Source organism: Diadema antillarum, unplaced genomic scaffold (genome assembly GCF_040938485.1).
Source record: "Diadema antillarum isolate AM-2024a unplaced genomic scaffold, OU_Dant_1.0 seq00000678_RagTag, whole genome shotgun sequence".
Taxonomy (NCBI): domain Eukaryota; kingdom Metazoa; phylum Echinodermata; class Echinoidea; order Diadematoida; family Diadematidae; genus Diadema; species Diadema antillarum.
Genome location: NW_027271583.1, coordinates 728187 through 746147, shown reverse-complemented (window position 1 = coordinate 746147; position 17961 = coordinate 728187). Strand labels below are relative to the sequence as shown.

The 17961-nt window shown below is 38.7% G+C and overlaps 1 protein-coding gene across 1 annotated transcript in view; it reads right to left on the bottom strand.

The window, feature by feature from the left end:
• Positions 1-17961, bottom strand: part of LOC139737045 (multiple C2 and transmembrane domain-containing protein 1-like) — a 105997-nt gene that overhangs the window by 66589 nt on the left and 21447 nt on the right. The window contains exon 2 of the mRNA XM_071647722.1: positions 12054-12634. Coding sequence (XP_071503823.1) covers positions 12054-12617 — 564 coding nt within the window. The 5' untranslated portion in view covers positions 12618-12634. The remainder of the gene's footprint in view (positions 1-12053; positions 12635-17961) is intronic.

Genomic DNA, 17961 nt, shown 5'->3' with positions numbered 1-17961 from the left:
GAATATTCACAAAGCCTCAATAGTCCAGGGTTCACAACAAGAGGAGGTCCAAGTTTTCTTAGCCCTCGTTGTTGCATTTAAACGTGTACCATTAGGCAGCGTTCACATAGAAGTATTCGGTATTCTGTATTCGGTATCCGCCATGCGCTATTCGCTATTCGGGCACTGAGTACACCATCACCCGCACCGTCAACTCACCATCCCATGCAGTGAGGATTTCTTCCTCCTACATCCCAGCAAATCTAATTAACAATTTCTAAACTGCATCAGAATGTCAGTCTACATGCTTATTTTTGCTAAAGGGCAAATCCAGACCAAAATTGTCATTATTTCATAAACGAGAGACGGTATACGCTGCAAGAAAATCGAACAAGCTCGATTCCCACTTTGCTATACTATTCGCAGCTATTCGGTACTTTCGAATAGTGCCCTCTTATGTGAACCGGTGTGAGGAAATCCTATCGTTCGGTTCAAGCTATTCGCGCGCCCTCAAAAAACGAGCCCCGAATACCCGAATAGTATACTTCTATGTGAACGCAGCCTTAGAGGAGGGGATAGGGATTCAGGATGGCACAGAGCTTAGAGAATAGATTGAGAAAAGGGCTTTAAATGAGTGCTCAGTATGATATCAAATAAAAGCACATTGACTATAAGGTTGAATGGAGTCTGTTGAGGACTAATTCTCCAATAAAACATACCTGATGCCACTATGCTATAGATTATCTGCTTTCAATCACACTAGCAAATTAAATTTATCAGGTTTTTTTTTTCTCTTTTGTCATTTCAGAATTTAACCAATATCTATTGCGATATTTGGCAATGGCATGTGAAAATCTTCCACTGTACCGGTGATACAAACTGAACTCAGTAACCACTACAACCACAAGAGGGAGCTGTTCATTTTTCAACTTGTCAGCATGTTGCTCCACCAGGAAAAACTGTCGTGTGAATTCCTGTACGTACAACAGCAAGCACCATTATACCAGGGACTTGGATGAATGGAAATTCTAACAGGGCAAGAATAACAGCACTGTTTCCAAGGCACATTCATGTTAGCCCTCTTGTAATTGGAGAAAGTCACGTTGAATAGCAAACTCAGGGCAAAGACAATACTTCCAAAGTTGTCCTATAAAGTAGTGATGACTGTTTAGATACAGCATTGTAATTAAAAAGTAAGCCAGTGATTTGTAACAATAACGTATCTCAAACGAGTGAGTTTTAAATTTACCAGTACCATTATTATTTCTACTATCATTCTTATAATTACTTACTATTCATCTATTTGTCTAAATAAAAAAAGACAAACAAATTGCAATATAAGTATATAATACAAGGATAGAAAATTATAACAATGTAATGAAAGAGGAATGGTGGAACATGTGAGTCAGAGCTCTCAGAAATCAAGCATTATACTGTTGCCCTTAGCCACTTACGCCTTGTAGTTGAAGTAACGACATCCCCTTGTATTGTTATGTACAACACTGTAATTACCCACTTATTTACTTTCAGGGGAAACTTCATCGTATCGAAGCAAAATAATATGTGGTGCATAATCAAATAACCATGCCATAAACTCACAAAAATAATTTACATCAAATCAATGGTTTGAAGTCAGTGATAGGAAATGATGAGAAATTACCTATCACTTCTTGCACAGATTAAATGAGCCAACCTGAATACTTTTTCCATATTATTCTCTGAATAATTATGGGAAAAGGGATTATTATTATCATACTGATACTATAGCAAACACATCATGAAAGTGGTGAAATGGCACTGGGATGTTATTGCCGATTGCTGAAATTTGGCTGCCATACTAGCCATGTGAAACTGCCATCTTCCGAAAATGAGATGGCGCTTCACAATGCCGTAACAAGGGCTATGACAGTTCCACAGGGTACGGCGTGCTGCAACATAATATTCCTGCAGGTCTAATTGACACTATTTTTCAATCACATTTCAACACTTATTTCAAATTATCATCTAATACTGAATACTTGAATAGCGAGTATAAATTTTCGCGAATCGGGACTTCCCGACGATTTCGCAAGTGGTTAAATTCGCGATCATAGAGTACTGTACTGAACAGAGAAATGTATACGTGTGCGTCACATTCATATCAGGATCAGAGTCATCATTTTCATGTGTCTTTAATTTTGCGAATAGCACCTGACTCGCGAAATTCGCAAAAATAAAAACCTTGCAAAATATTTGGCGTACACAGTAGCATAATATGTACTTGTCCTCGTGTAGCTGGAATGTAAGTATTTTCCATGCCTAAAAACTTTGCCATATTGTATGTCACTGTACGATATTCATTAAAGAAAAATAGCTTGCATTATCTGTATCTGATGGCTTCATTCTCACATAGACTTTTGCCTTTTCCCTATGCACAATGTTCTTGATAAAATATACTTCCAACATTATTTAATCTAGATAATCTCATATTTGATGTGGATCAGTCACAAAAGAGCAGTACAATTGTAGTTTTGTGCATGGTGAAATAGGAGGTTCAATTTTATTTGCTGAGAGTCAGAGTTTCCTGGTTGGTAATGACAAGAGGATTAATTTCTGCAGCAAAATGCCCCCAAGACTTTCAGGTTGATATTGACTTCATCCATTGCCTGTTGACCGTGTAGATAAGCACGTAGGCCTACACTACATGTTTGCAAACCATGCACGGAAAAGTAATCGAATGCTTTCAAGGACCAATATGGTAGATTCTACTCATCTATCAATGCCTATGGTTACATATGTTGTCCTATCAAATTACATGAATGTCTGAGCCACACATTTGTCACTTGTAAGCAACTTTATAATAGTTACGTTCAGACGGCAGGCCCTAACCTCGAGGTTAGGAAACCTCGACGTTTAGCTCTTGCCCCCTAGACGTGTGTCCACACGACAAATCTTAACCTTGAGGTTACGAAACCTCGAGGTTAAGCTTCTGCCCCCCCCCCCACCCCCCCCCCCCCCCCCCCCCCAACCCTGTCGGACTCGCTTACACTGCAGAGATAGCACTGCACTGATGACTTTATGCCTTTATGAAGATATTCGTCGAAAACATTTTTTTTTTTTAGCGTCGGAGAAGAATATAGAATACAGTAGCGAGTTCGACGTTTTCAGTTTCAGAGATCAAGCGCATGGAGGGAAAAGATGATGTTGTTGTGTCGTGCGTCATAGGTTCTTCACGTGTAGTGTATTTGTGGTGTACGTTTGGGAGGTTGACCCGGAAGCAAAGGGAAATTGTGGGGGCTGGAGTTTACGGCGAGGTCACTCTTAACTTCGAGTTCGTTGTTTTTTGTGTCCACACGGTGCTTAACTACGAGTGGGGACCCCCCGCGGCTCGTGGTTAGAGCGCTAACCATAAGACTTCTCGTGGCTCGAAACATCGAGCAAACCTCGAGGTTTGCTAACTACGAGTGCATCTTCACGGTCCCTAACTACAAGCTCTAACCTCGAAGTTTCCTAACTTCGAGGTTAAGGGCTTCCGTCTGAACGTAACTATTGTCTCTGTATACTTCCCTCAATTTGCATATAAGATATTGTTTTGAACTTCAATCTACACAACAAACAATCAATGGCATGACAGATGATTAGTAATCCATAAGGAAATATTGAAGCAGCATATGTGACCCGCTGCAACAAAAGGATCTGAAAGTCAGGGAGGACAATTTTCTGAAAATGGCATGATATTATTCCCTTACTCTTCTACCTTAATTCCATATACAGCACAACTCATAAAAGTACTCGGCTGCGGAGATATCGATGATTTATCAGCACATGTCAAGTGGTTGAGGAAATCAGACTTTCAAGAAAAGCGCCTTTAAAGTTGTCCTTCCGACGCTATCATGGTCAAGGGGAGGCGAGACAGTTTTCACCGCTTGACAATAGAAGGCACGCTCCTAGTGACCTCTGCCATATTCAGTCAAGCTTAGCACCAGCGGTCTATGCATGACCAATCGGTAATCGGGATGCCACGCACTGACCAATAAGATCACTCCCTCGTTGCTAGGGGCGGAGTCTAGCTGCGGCGCTTAATCCAAATCTTTCGGACACGTTTCTCTTACATTGAAAGTCTGAAAATCATGACCCAGAAAAATGCTGATTTCTTGCCTTTCCTTTGATCATTTAGCTTCGAAATTTCGGCAGATGATGGACAACACATTAGACTACAAAATTATGCAAAAAGCAGAAATCTGATTATTTTGACCAATTTTGATAAAGTGACTTCAAACTCGATTTTCTCGGCTCGGCTGTCAGCGACTTTAGGATCCTTTTGTTGTAGCAGGTCACATATATTTCTCTCTTTAGATGGAAATAATAAACTACAACTTAAAGGAAACCCAGTCGAAGTTAAATCAATCTATGAGAGTATTTTAAGTCAAAGTAAAGCTTGAGTACAAGAATGTTCATGTATTCAAAGATATCTTTCACATTTGAAGTTTGCTTTAAAGACTGATTGTGCTGGATAGCTACAGTAAATCAAACATATTGCAGAATTTCCTGGACCCATCATTCGGTGTTAGTGACATTTGAAATCCCACTTCTGTAAACCTCTTTTTGTCCCTCATGGTTTCTAGAGACTGGCACACTATATATAATCCCCAAATACCAGTAACACTAACAAATTCACCCATCAATTAGTCAGTGATCCTCAAAGGTAACTGACCGACTTCTTGCTGTTGTCTGCAAATGTGTACAATTGGTCAATGTAATTTTTCAAAACATTACATAAAGTACTGAGCACAAACTTTCCTTCCTGAATCAAGTCATGGATGGATGGGTTATGAAGATAAAGGGCTTTTAAATAACATTATGCCAGATTGAGACAAAGTGACATTGTGTGGAACAAGGATGGATGTTCATAATGCTCAGTGAAGCATCTCAATGTTTACAAACTGTGGGGGTAGTATATCCAGACATATTGTCACTCGCATAATTAAAACACTAGCTGTCTGATTACAAGCCAAACTTGGGCGCGAGACTTTGGGCGATGACATGTAGGCTGTGATGACATAATATAGGATGTGATAATGATTGACTGATAACTTATCAGCACTTAATAAACAATGATGGCTTCATGATAAACATGTAAACATGAGCCATCAAAAACTGAGCTATGAGCATGAGCTATCAAAAACTCATGAGCTATCAAAAAATGTCTGAGTAGATATCTCCTGACCCACCTTTAATTCATCTTGACAGCATTTGTAATGCCTTTCATTTCTCCAGAGCTTTTCCATCATCAGTCTTGTATTTTGCTTATCCCATTTCATGCATGTTTCATTTTCACAAGCCTGTTTATCCCAATTAGATTTTCCCTGTGTGCCAGTGGAGTGGCTTTAACTTTATGTAAATTTTTATCTCAGAGCTTGGAATAGCGAGCCTGAAACCAAATGACTGGTAATATGTCTGTCACTGTTTATCCGTTTCACCTACAAAACTGTACACTGTTAAACTTACTGATTTAAATCAATATGACATCCTTCATATCAATATTGTAGGAAATTCATTGTGATATGAAATTCAGTTTCAACCTTCACAGCTTGGTCTAGTCTCATTTCAAATCGTTGGGATGTCATTCATGTACCACATCATTTTTTATGGATTTTGTTGGTTCAGTGTTGTACTTGAACTGTAATTCATGAATTATCCTATGACCTTGTACCCCATATGCTCATTTGGTCCTATAGCATGTTTTACTGCAAAATTCCAAAATAGTTCCTGAGCTGATTTGATCATACACTTTATACATGTGCCACATCTATTCTAAGTGTTACTATTAAAGATCTATATTTAGTATCACAGATATGAAAGATCTTAAAAACAGAAACACTGCTATGCCATCAGTACCAGTAAAAAGAGGAAAGAATGAAATACTATAGACAGCAGTCTCCTATTAATTGATTGGCTGTCATATCTTGACACCCAGCACTGAACATCACATCATACACTCATCTGTGAAGCTGGTGTACATGTGTACTGCAATCGATACGTGAAAATTTCACACGTGTGGATGAAATACAATCATTAATTGCAAGGCCATTGATTGCTCAACACACATGAACACATCACGACTGCCAGTTCTCACGTTGTCATGCGGCTCGATCGCCTGTCCAATATCAACTCGTCCTTTAACAACAAATCAATACACTAAACCTGGTCATACTCATCACACGTAATGAAGACTGTAGGCCCAACAATACATGGGAATGGTATTTGATCAGTATGTGTCTAGAAGGGAGTATCTGTGGACATTGCAGTCTAAAAAATATCTCCTTTTTTTTTCAGTTCAATTCATTTCATCTACATGTATTTTGAGATTGGTTTGACATCACTGACCTGAAATAGGAAATAATTTAACAGAAAAAAAGGTGTTTTTCTCCAATAATTTCTATTCATTTCAAACTGAATGTAAATCTTATGGCAATTCAAATTTGAAAAACCTCATCATACATTATTTGATTTATACAGTAGAGATTCAATATATCTAAAACAATTTCTTTGAGTTGGTTGCATGATCACTGTGCAGACTTTATGTGCGGATGACTGTTCTGTGCATTGTAAAGTTGCAATGTTCCAGAGTTTTAATAATTTACAACACATGTTCTTTCTTTCTTTCTTTCTTTCTTTTTTTCTTTGGGGGGGGGGGGGAGTGTAATACTGGATTTTCTGGAAAAAAACTTTGTACTTCCACATATGCATAATGGTAGTCTCTATTGTTCTTTCTCAGAAAGAAAACATGTACTCCCATTATGTGCTTGTACATACGTATGTCTGGTTCTGTGTTTTGTGTTCAAGAAATGAATCTGAATGATTTTGTTGTTGGAAGGCCAATGCTCTTTCAGCCATTTTTCATTTGAAGTTCTCATCACTGAATTTGTAGAAAACAATTGGTGATTACTATCATGAATGCTGATCACTCTAATTGTCACAACTTGTTCTTAATTAAAATTAATCATGTGAGTTTCTACACAAAAGAGCAAAATTCTCAAACTTGAAACTCTGGGAACATGATATCAATCAATGTTTCAATTATTAAAATTGTTGTACGTCAGCCAAGCAGCCCAACCTGTTAAATACCATTCAAATGACAGATAGTCGCCATACAGTATTAACTTTGTTTCAATGTACAGTACAATGTACACAGCTTAGGAACATCTTCTTCAACATACAGTTGTAGTAATAGACACATGAATGCGGACTTCTAAAGGCAACTCATCAGAACTGTGGCTGGAGTGTTAAACCTTACATTTTATAACTACAGTTGTACATGTAGAGTACTCTAAAATTACTCAAATGGTTTTCTAAAAAAAAAAAACAAGGAAAAGTAGAAATTACGCGGTGCGTAATATATGTCCCCGCCGGAAGTAGCATTTTGTAGCAAAATGTACAATACAGGTCAAAAATCAAGGTCAAAGGTCAAAGAAGTCAAAGGTCAAAATTCTGTGCAGAAAGTTTTGAAGCCCTCACCTGCTGCCATCACATAAAGCAAACGGAATCGAAATCGGGTTAGAAATGGCGGAGTAGCATTTTGTAGCCATTGTACAATATAGGTCAAAAATCAAGGTCAAAGGTCAAAGAAGTCAAAGGTCAAAATTCTGTGTAAAAGTTTTGAAGCCCTCACCTAGTGCCATCACATAAATCAAACGGAATCGAAATCGGGTTAGAAATGGCGAAGGAGTAGCATTTTGTAGCAAAATGTACAATACAGGTCAAAAATCAAGGTCAAAGGTCAAAGATGTCAAAGGTCAAAATTCTGTGTAGAACTTTTGAAGCCCTTACCTAGTGCCATCACATAAAGCAAACAGAATCGAAATCGGGTTAGAAATGGCGAAGGAGTAGCATTTTGTAGCAAAATGTACAATACAGGTCAAAAATCAAGGTCAAAGGTCAAAGAAGTCAAAGGTCAAAATTCTGTGTAGAACTTTTGAAGCCCTTACCTAGTGCCATCACATAAAGCAAACAGAATCGAAATCGGGTTAGAAATGGTGAAGGAGTAGCATTTTGTAGCCAATGTACAATATAGGTCAAAAATCAAGGTCAAAGGTCAAAGAAGTCAAGGGTCAAAATTCTGTGTAGAAGTTTTGAAGCCCTCACCTAGTGCCATCACATAAAGCAAACAGAATCGAAATCGGGTTAGAAATGGCGAAGGAGTAGCATTTTGTAGCAAAATATACAATATAGGTCAAAGGTCAAGGTCAAAGGTCACAACTGAAATTCTGTGTAGGAGTTTCAAAGCTCCCACATAGTGCTATCATATAAAGCAAACAGAATCAAAATCGGCTCATAAATGACAGAGAAGTAGCAAATTGAACATTTTGATCACACACGGACGCACGGACGCACGGACACACGGACGGACACACGGACGGACACACGGACGGACACACACACGGACACACACACGTACGGAGCCCGTTTCATAGTCCCCTGCTCGAACTCGTTCGGCGGGGACAAAAATACAGAACTATATACACTGTGTATACACAAATAAATAAAAGAACTGAATGAATTGTAACAGCACTTGCTGCAGGTTTTAGCTTGGGCCAAAAAAAAAATAAATAAATATGGAAATGGCATAATCATGTCGGCAAATTTGTGAAATATGATGATGATGATGATGACAGTGGTTAACAATTGATGAGAATGTGTTTAAAAACTACAAACTCATTTGGTACGTTTACCTTTTCAATCATAGCATCTCAACCCCCCTCCCCCATCCTTCACGTTATCTTGTGCAGAGATTTGTAAAAATTACATCTGTAGGCCTACATACTTCTTGGGAAGGCTTTGTAGATTTTGCCGTTTTTTAATTTCACAACGAGGACAGGAGGGCTTCTTTGTACTGTAAGTCCCTATCAATCACTCTCAAGCGGTATGGAGTGCCGTATTTTTGCCGCTGTGGTTGAAGGGTCATAATAAGCTACATTGTACACCCCCAAAAAACACAATTTGGAGGTCTATCTGTACACATGACTGTTTCATTCCATCAGTTTTGCAGATCAGAAATGTCACTACAAAACACCTCCAGACGGTCATATGAATCACGATATCAGTCGTGATTCAAACACCCTCCGCCATCCAATTTGCATGATACACACATCTTAAGTGTGTCAATTGACTTTATGATTCTAGTGATGCATCACTAGAATCATGATCTGCATTATGCATTCTCAATGCATTTGAAAACAACCTATGACCTTTGCTGACTCTAGCAGTTGAAGACAGACAGTTGTTTGTTTGTTTGTTTTGTTTTTTGTTGTTTTTGGGTGTTTTGCTTTGGTTTTTTGTTTTTTGTTTTTGTTTGTTTTTTTTTTGGGGGGGGGGTTACGATACATGTACATATATCTCTTGGGATTTGTATGTCTTCCTGGTACTACATGTTTGCTTCACTGCTGTATTGCACTACTCAGCATTTTCACTGCCTAATTTCAGCTGTTAGCAGACGCCATTAGTGTACCTTGTTTGATCTGTGATTTCCCCTTCCTCTTGTGTTTGTCTGTTCGGTCTTTGATTTCCGCTACCTCTTTTGTTTCTCTAGCCCCAATTTCAAGTTGTCATTCACAAAGATCAGACACCATGCAAGAACATCACTCTTCATGATCTTTGTCAGCAATAACATTGCACCACACACAAGACTTTTGTGTATAAACGTACAACAGAAAAGTATACTGCCAGGACTTGGAGCGTGACGATTAGTGGGGCAGAGATCCCAGACAAAGCTTACATCTAGGTTGTTCCAGAGCCAAAGAAACACGTTTACAAGTTGTGAATTACAAAGAGCAGTGATCAGTTACCTTCAGACTGAGGCTTAGTACAAGACGTTCATCTATGATTAAAACAAAGACAATTCAATTTGTAGTGAAGAATTTTCTTGAACTCTCTAATAACAGGACTGAAGGGTCACATCATAGCCCAAAACAGAACATAAACATTGCCCCAGAGGTACAATAAGGTCAAAGTTTAGTTGACTCACTAGCAGGACATAACCTACAACACTACAAGAACATCTTCGAAATTAAAATGGAGAAAGAAAGTGGATGAGAAGAACCATACTTGGATAAAGGTGATGCCTTCAAATTCCAAAGCTTCTCAACTGAGAAATTCTCAAAATTATCATTTTAATACTGTATACGCCGTTATTTTCGCGAGGGTTTTATTTTCGCGAATTTTGCAATCTTAGGGCTGATCGCGAAATTAAAGACACGCGAAAATATTACCGCGTCATACCTTATGTGCAAATTGATGACAAAATGCATCCAACGTTGGCCGGACCAGAACGCGGCTGTTACATCGGCCAGTACGTACTTGTGTACATATACTATATTACTAGTACGTACGCTACGGTGCAACCGATTGTGGAAGTGCAGTACGATGCTAAACGTGCATTAAAATGTGCAATCTCCGTGCTACGTTACCCTACGCAAACAAACACCGGCTCGACGTGGTTGGGTACACGGGTGAGGCCTAGGGATGCATGTACTGTAGCCCGACCAGACGCTGTGTGCGCAGGGCCGTGCAGACGCCATGTGCAGCTAGGTGTAGCTAGCGCGACACTTGTGTACAGCGACAGGTCCGTGTATATAGGATGCATGTAAAACTTTCCCTAGCGCTAGCGCAGCTCTGAAACTTTGTCGTCTACAGTGTATTTCATTTGGTAGGTACTGAGTACTTGTGAATGCCGTTATTGTTTGATTGTATAAATCTTCTACTGTGTCGTTTCTGTTGTCATGTTTGGGAGTCACAATGCAAATGGAAAAACATTACGAGTACGTTGGCAAGTGTTTGAACGTGTTTCTCGGGCTTGGCAGTAGACCCTACTACTACTGTCAATCGCGAATTTAACAACACGCGAAAATGCCACTGATACCGTGATTCGCGAAAATATTGGCATATACAGTACTCAATCTGACGGTGCACTATAAATTCACAGTGCATTTCTAGCACAATGACTGCACACATGAATTAATTCAAGACCATGATTTCATGCATACGGGCCTTTGCTTCTCATCACAAACCTTAACCCGTTGAGGACGGACTGATTTTGCTATAACACACATTTCCCATAGACACCTGCACGAGTATACTCGGCATTCATCTTCAACAGGTTAATTGCAAAAGTCAGTAGAAAGCCACATTGTAACACCACCTGCCTGACAAATCTCCATCACCTGCTTGTACTGTTGTATACATTCTGACTGTGTATCAATCAACAGAGATCTGTAAACAACCCAATTCAACAATTTGGGCACTACCTCTGTTTACCATGTAGGGTACAGGCGTGACACACTCATACAATGTATTGACTTAGATGGCAAATGTTAAATTAGTCATGCTCATTCACTTAGAAATAACTGGGCTCTATGGCGGTTTAATGAATGTATGGGAAATGGAGCGTGATCCAAAACTGTTTTTGCATCAGTGTGGATAGGGGTAACACCAAATCCTCAAAAACATGATGACCCATGCTACCAGGAATCTTTTCCGAAATTTTAGAATGCCCTGGATGGTAGACAATCAGCAGAAGTATGTCCTCAAAAATCTGTCACTGATGGCTATCTGCATTGCAGAATACTGCAAAACATCATATTTTCACGAAATTTTCACGAATTGGAGCTGACGGCCTTTTTTGCGACATGAATTTTTCACGACTTGCCTCTAACATTCAATGTGTATAGTGTAGACAAGAACTTTCATGTGCATTTTAATTTTGCGATTCTTGGCTCTCGCGAAATTAAAATGTACACAAACATTCCTCATTTTAGAGTATTAGCCCCCATTGACATACATTGTACACTCCACAGCAAGCACGTCGAGTTTTCATAACAATAAGAACAACTTTTCTTTCCACTTGACCAGACATTTCACCAAATTCACTTCACTCCATAGAATTAATCTCCAGGATTTGAAAGTGTATTATGACAACAACTACAAAAAAAGACCCCATCTTCTTTCTTGAATACAGACTTGGTGAAATAAAGATAATTTTGAGTAAAAAAAAGAAGGAAAGAAAGGAGGAATGTTTTAATAACGAGAGAAGTACTTACTGAAGCTGAAAGAGGAGGCACATCAATTTCTAAGCTTGCTTGCTGTAAACTCTTTGAGAGTCTGTAGTCTTTATTGTCACTGAAAGGTGAAGTTCTATGTGCGGAAGAGGATGAGCTTGCTCTTCTGCGACTAACGACTTTTACGCCATTGTTTATCAGAGCGTTACTGTCGGAATCACTCGAGTATTGCTGTCTGCCATCCACTTCCACATGAAGTCGTCTACGATCTATTTGCGAGGCGCTGAAGCGGTGAGAGCGCGGAAGCGAGTGGTAGTTGTCTGATTTGGTGAGGTAAGTGTCCGATCCCGACGGGAAGAGTCGCGACTGCGGGCCATGCGAGTCCTCGTCAAAGTGATGCGCAGACTTGTGGTGCATGCGCTCCTTGACCTGTGCACTGATCTTGCGCATGGGTTTCGTTTTGTGCTTGAAGCGCTTCCACAGCCCGTGCCGCTTCTTTTTCGGGACAGTGGCCGGCGCGGGAATGAGAATTCCTTCACCTTCCGCTGTGCCTCTAGGTGGGTCCGTATCATATTCGCCATCATGCTCATCCGAGTCGCTGTCCATTGATAAATGAGATGCACCTGTATGTGTAAGAGAAATCAAACAAGACTACTTTTAAAATCAAAACATACTGAATGAAGCATAAACTTTACACAATCTTTCACTGTATGCCGACTAAAAGCATAAACTGCAAATTTAATTGATGAATTAATTTGCTTGACCATCATGCCTCAACATAAACATGTTAATATCAATTTTTCCTGCCAATATAGAATGCATGCCAAGATGAGACCAGTGATTTTGCACATGACATCGGCGCATGCTTGAAGAATTCCCTGACTCCTGTAACATCTCACGGTCAGCCAGAAACCATCTTTTCACAAGGAGGTGCAATCAAGAGTATTCATGCCGATTATTCTCATAACTGCTCAAGGAAGATATGCCGTGCACACTAAAACAACTCATCAGTCCAAGCTAAACTTGTAGGATACACTCATCTAATCTTTGTAGGATTGATAACTACATTGCTTTCGAATGTCACTCATGTGCATTGTATAGCGCCTGCAGTAGGAAAATCCTCCAGTAGGAAGGTGCAGCATGAGAAAATGCATCAAACTCACAACAAGTCATCGTGTGTGCACGCGTCTGTGTCCAGCGAATTCCAACGCCAATATAGAAGAGGCAATATCCGTGCTTCAACCGGGATGGTCAGTGAGGCATCAAGTCAAATAGAGGCAGCTCAGTAAGCCAACCAGACAGACTTTTAGGGTAATTAGGCCCTCAAATGTTGAGGCACAAGCAAGAACACAACCTTCTATCGGGAACAACGGGAAACCATTACCCTATTGGTTGACTGTTACTAATTCATCACATGTATGGCACACTTTGCTAATTACTCACAATGGCAATGTCAATTGCAAATGACAAGACATGTCGATGATGCACTCGAATGCATACTGTACCTGATCGCAATTTTACCTTCCAGCATAGCGTTTGGAATATTTCATATCTATAATGTACTGAATGCCACTACCACTATGCATATATAGAATTACAAATGCTTTTTCTGTTTAGTCTTCAGTTGTGTCCATTATCACGGAAACATGATCATCTTTACAGTCATCACTATTGCCATTATCATTCTTTCCCCATCACTATCGCTGATGAAGCGAGAAGCCACTGAGTAGCTGCTACTCTCAATCCTAAGGTCCCCATTTCTAATCAGATGGCAGCAGTGGCAATAAGCCAGTTTGTAATTTGTTCATGTACACATTTGGACTAATGACCTTTCTTTTTTCTCATTTGGTTTATATGCACTTCACTCATTGTCAAAGTGATGTAATGCATAACCTTGCCCAACAAACAATTAATGGAATTAATGTTCTAACATACATGTAGAATGAAAACGAAATGCATACACCAGGTGACTGGAATGTCCCACTAATTTACACTCTGTGAAGCACCATTTTAATGATTTGCATGTATTTAGTTGAATGCATAACCTTTCCTGTTAATATTGCCAAATACTAGACTTTCATGAACACTTTTTTTTTTTTGCTGTCTGGGGATCACTCAAGAGATTCAACAGGAACCAAATGTGGAACATTCCCCCCCCCCCCCAAAAAAAAAAAAAAAAAAATCTTTCAAACTACCTAAAAGCTGACTACTTTTATATCTCATGTTCACTCAACTGCAGTGGAAGTGCAAGTTTTCCATATAAAATGCAGGAAACAGCTTGCATATATATATTAACATGGTTGGCATGTACTGGCCTTTGGCTTTTCACCTGAGAGTTTACCCATACCATATGCCTCAAGAGTTTTTTTTTTTTGGGGGGGGGGGGAGGTGGGTGGGTACTAGGGGGTTCACCAGGGACAGTTTGGGGGTAACATTTCTGAAAAGTCACTCAGCATTTTATGCAGGAGTTTACCCGTGATGTCTTTCACGCTACGAGTTCTCCTGGGTTCGCCCAAGTGCATCCCAGTGAAATTTGCTATTAAGTATTAAAGGAGTACTATCTCGAGCTGAATCAATGCACATGCTGAAAGATTGAGTGGGAAAAAAACAAGAGAAGTGTTAATTTTTTTTTGGGGGGGAGGGGGGCTACACACGTGTGTAAGTATTAAACTAACATCGATTTGAAAAACAGAATGCTTTCTCAAAGCATAACAGCGTTGGTGTCTCAGAATAACGTGGCACACAGGAGATTTCAACTATGGTATATACATAAAGAATCAAAAATATATAGCGTATATAGGGCCCCAATATGCATTTTTGGGGTAAACCTGGGTGAAAAGTGGAATGACTGCAATATATACAGGGCTCATAGCACAAACATTACCTACCCACATGACAACCTGAAAGGGGCATGAGACTGGAATTTGGACAAGATATTATCTATACTTTTTGGAAGGAAAATAGAAATCACATCTCTTCTTTCTTTAATAACCAGAACCTTTCGTGTTACAGATTTTGGTCTCTGATTTCACATACGTCTGCACGCTGAACCCAGTTTATCATGGTAGCATTGTGACGGTAACTAACAGTAACTTCATTTAATGCTTGATAACAGGCCCTAAATTATGCTATATAACTTGCAGTATGACTTTTATCAAAAAGTTAATACCCCTCTCAAAAGTGGTGGAAGCAGCTCTTTTAATGTTGTCTGAAGGCAAAAGAAAATATCAGTACATTGTATCATGAAATTGATATACCGCACAGTTAAGCACTCACGTCAAATTGTGGTTTCAGCAAGTTTTTATAATGTATGTAGGCCTACTGAGAAAGGATTACTGGCAACTGAAGCTGTCATATCGGAATGAATGAATTACGACGAAATAGGCAAAGTTCCTCATAAAGCACTTTACTTTATTATCAAATTAGAAAGGCAGCCACACAGAACACAAGGTGTAACTGAGAATTCAATTATCTCCTGTCCACTCCATTTCAAATTAAATCATCACTTCTCTCCACTGTACTGTTGTCACTGAAACAGAATTTTCATTCGGGACTGGATATGCCATAAAATTCAATTACATTACGATTAGAGTACGGTTTGTGACAAATTATCGCAAGAGGTAATGTTTGGGGCATTTCTCTCTTTTAATTCACTGAGCAATGCATAAATAAGTTAATACACCATTTTTCCCTGCTTATTTTGTCAGACTACAAGTTCTTGTGCAAACCTTTGCTCAGTTCAGGTAATATATTACATAACAAATCTGTGCACAAAAAAAATACGGAAGTATTAAACACGCATACTCCATTAACGACAGACGTAGGGATGCAAATCAAAGTTAGATCACACAATATTCTAAGTTTTCATGAAAACATTGGAGGATTTTTGCAATAAAATCTTATTTGTAACATGAAATATGGGGTGTGAATTTTTTGAATTGATAACTTCAACTAAGACTTTTCATATATTGATTAATGTTGCAATTTTATATTTTTCTTTAAAAGTCATCATATTTCTTTTCATTATATTCCCTGATACATATCAATTAATTTACTCCAATCTTTACAGAGATTTGTTTTTGATAGGCATGCATGCTGTCGTATGTTCTTTACCAGTCAGCACAGATACATACATCCGTACACTAATTGTCAAAGAATACAGATTGCCTAATCCCCTAATCCCAACTGTGTCACCATGGCCTTCCTGTTGGACTGAGGAACAATGCTACACATGGAAGTGGGCTTACAAATGTAACTGGGTCAAGTTTTGTGTTATTACTAAAAGCTGATGTAAAAGCTCACAGAGCTATGCTATAGTAAGTGCCTGGTTACAATGAGGATTTACAAATACAGTATGCTACCTGTACGTGATCAGATGCAAAACTAGAAATTTCAAAACTTGTTTTTGTTTGCTTTGTTTTTGGGGTTGCAGAGATCAATGATAGTTTTACCCTTGCTTGATTCACTTTCTATCATTATCTTAGTCAACTTGAACATGCAGTGGCTTTTCTGTATTAGCAAGGCTATTTCACTGGCACATAATTATGCCATTCAAGCTTTAATAATGTGCCAGCACATTGATACCAAAATGCAAAGTTCTTTAAAATGAGCAATGTTATTACTCATCCCTAAATTAAAACACTTTGTAATTATCCTACAAAAATTTCAACCAGTTCTACCTCTTCAATTTCTTTTTTTCTTGTTTTTTTTTTAATTTAATGTATTACGATACAACAATGCATCATTAAAAATTTTAATTCTAAAAAGGAGACATGCACAATGTCTATGTCACTCCATATGGCTTGTAACCTCATTCACAGCTCTGTAATAGTCCCATTTTTTTTGCCAAAGGGATTCTGCCGTATCGTGAGAAATCTCAAATCTAACACACAGGGCGTACACAGCCTGGTGGCCAACAACATTAATAAACCTCAAGTCTATTATCATTAATATCAAGCAAACTTTTAGAGATACGGTATCTCTCTCTTTTTTTTTTAGGGGGTGGTTTCACTTCTTTATACTACTGCAGCTCTTCCTCTTATCAAACTCTCAAAGGTTACTCTTTTTAGCATTGGGTTAATCTTTCGGGACAAATCTTAACAATATACTCTATCTTCCAATCCCTACTCTGATAACTTGCTGCTGTGTAAAAATATGTATATATTACAACATAAAGACATATGGTGTACGAAGCTCTTGCCCATCAATATGATGAGCAATGAAAAACACTTTCCTTTATCAAGATGTTCTCACAGTGTATATTACAGAACAATGGAATTAACACTGCTTTTTACACAGGGGAATTCATCAAAAAGTAGGTTTCTGTTTATGATTTTGTTTTTCAATTCACAAATTTGTTAGTTTTCCTTTCTTTACACGGATGAATATACATGTAATGTTCATGTTTCTATATCTATCATTTACCTCCTATCATTCAATTTTGTGTAAATTCATAATGGAGGTACACTTGTATCAGTATTCATGGGATAACTGCTCTCTGAGCACCAATTATATATGCTGATGGCACATATGTCGTATATCAAATCCTCGCTTGGATGTTAATTGATGTGACAGGATTATGGTCTCAAATGGCCGAGGAAATATATTTATAAGCAGCAAAGAAAGGGATGATTACACACTACAATAACCCACTGCCTAAGAGTACACACCAAAAAAAAAAAAAAAAATGGGATATGTTCTACCAATTCTTTGAGAGTAATGTTATGTTTAACTTCTCAGGCTGTCTGTTCTAAGCAGCAAAAACTTGCATCACTGGTATTTCCTTCATTTCCTGGAGATACCGGTACTATGTTTTGGCATGAAATTCTTATGTCATGATCAGACATATCAAATACTGTATATGCCATATATTTCCCATGAAAATTTTCGCAAATCTGGAATGCTTGACAATTTCGCAAGTGGAAAATTTCGCGATCTTGGAGTGCTAGTA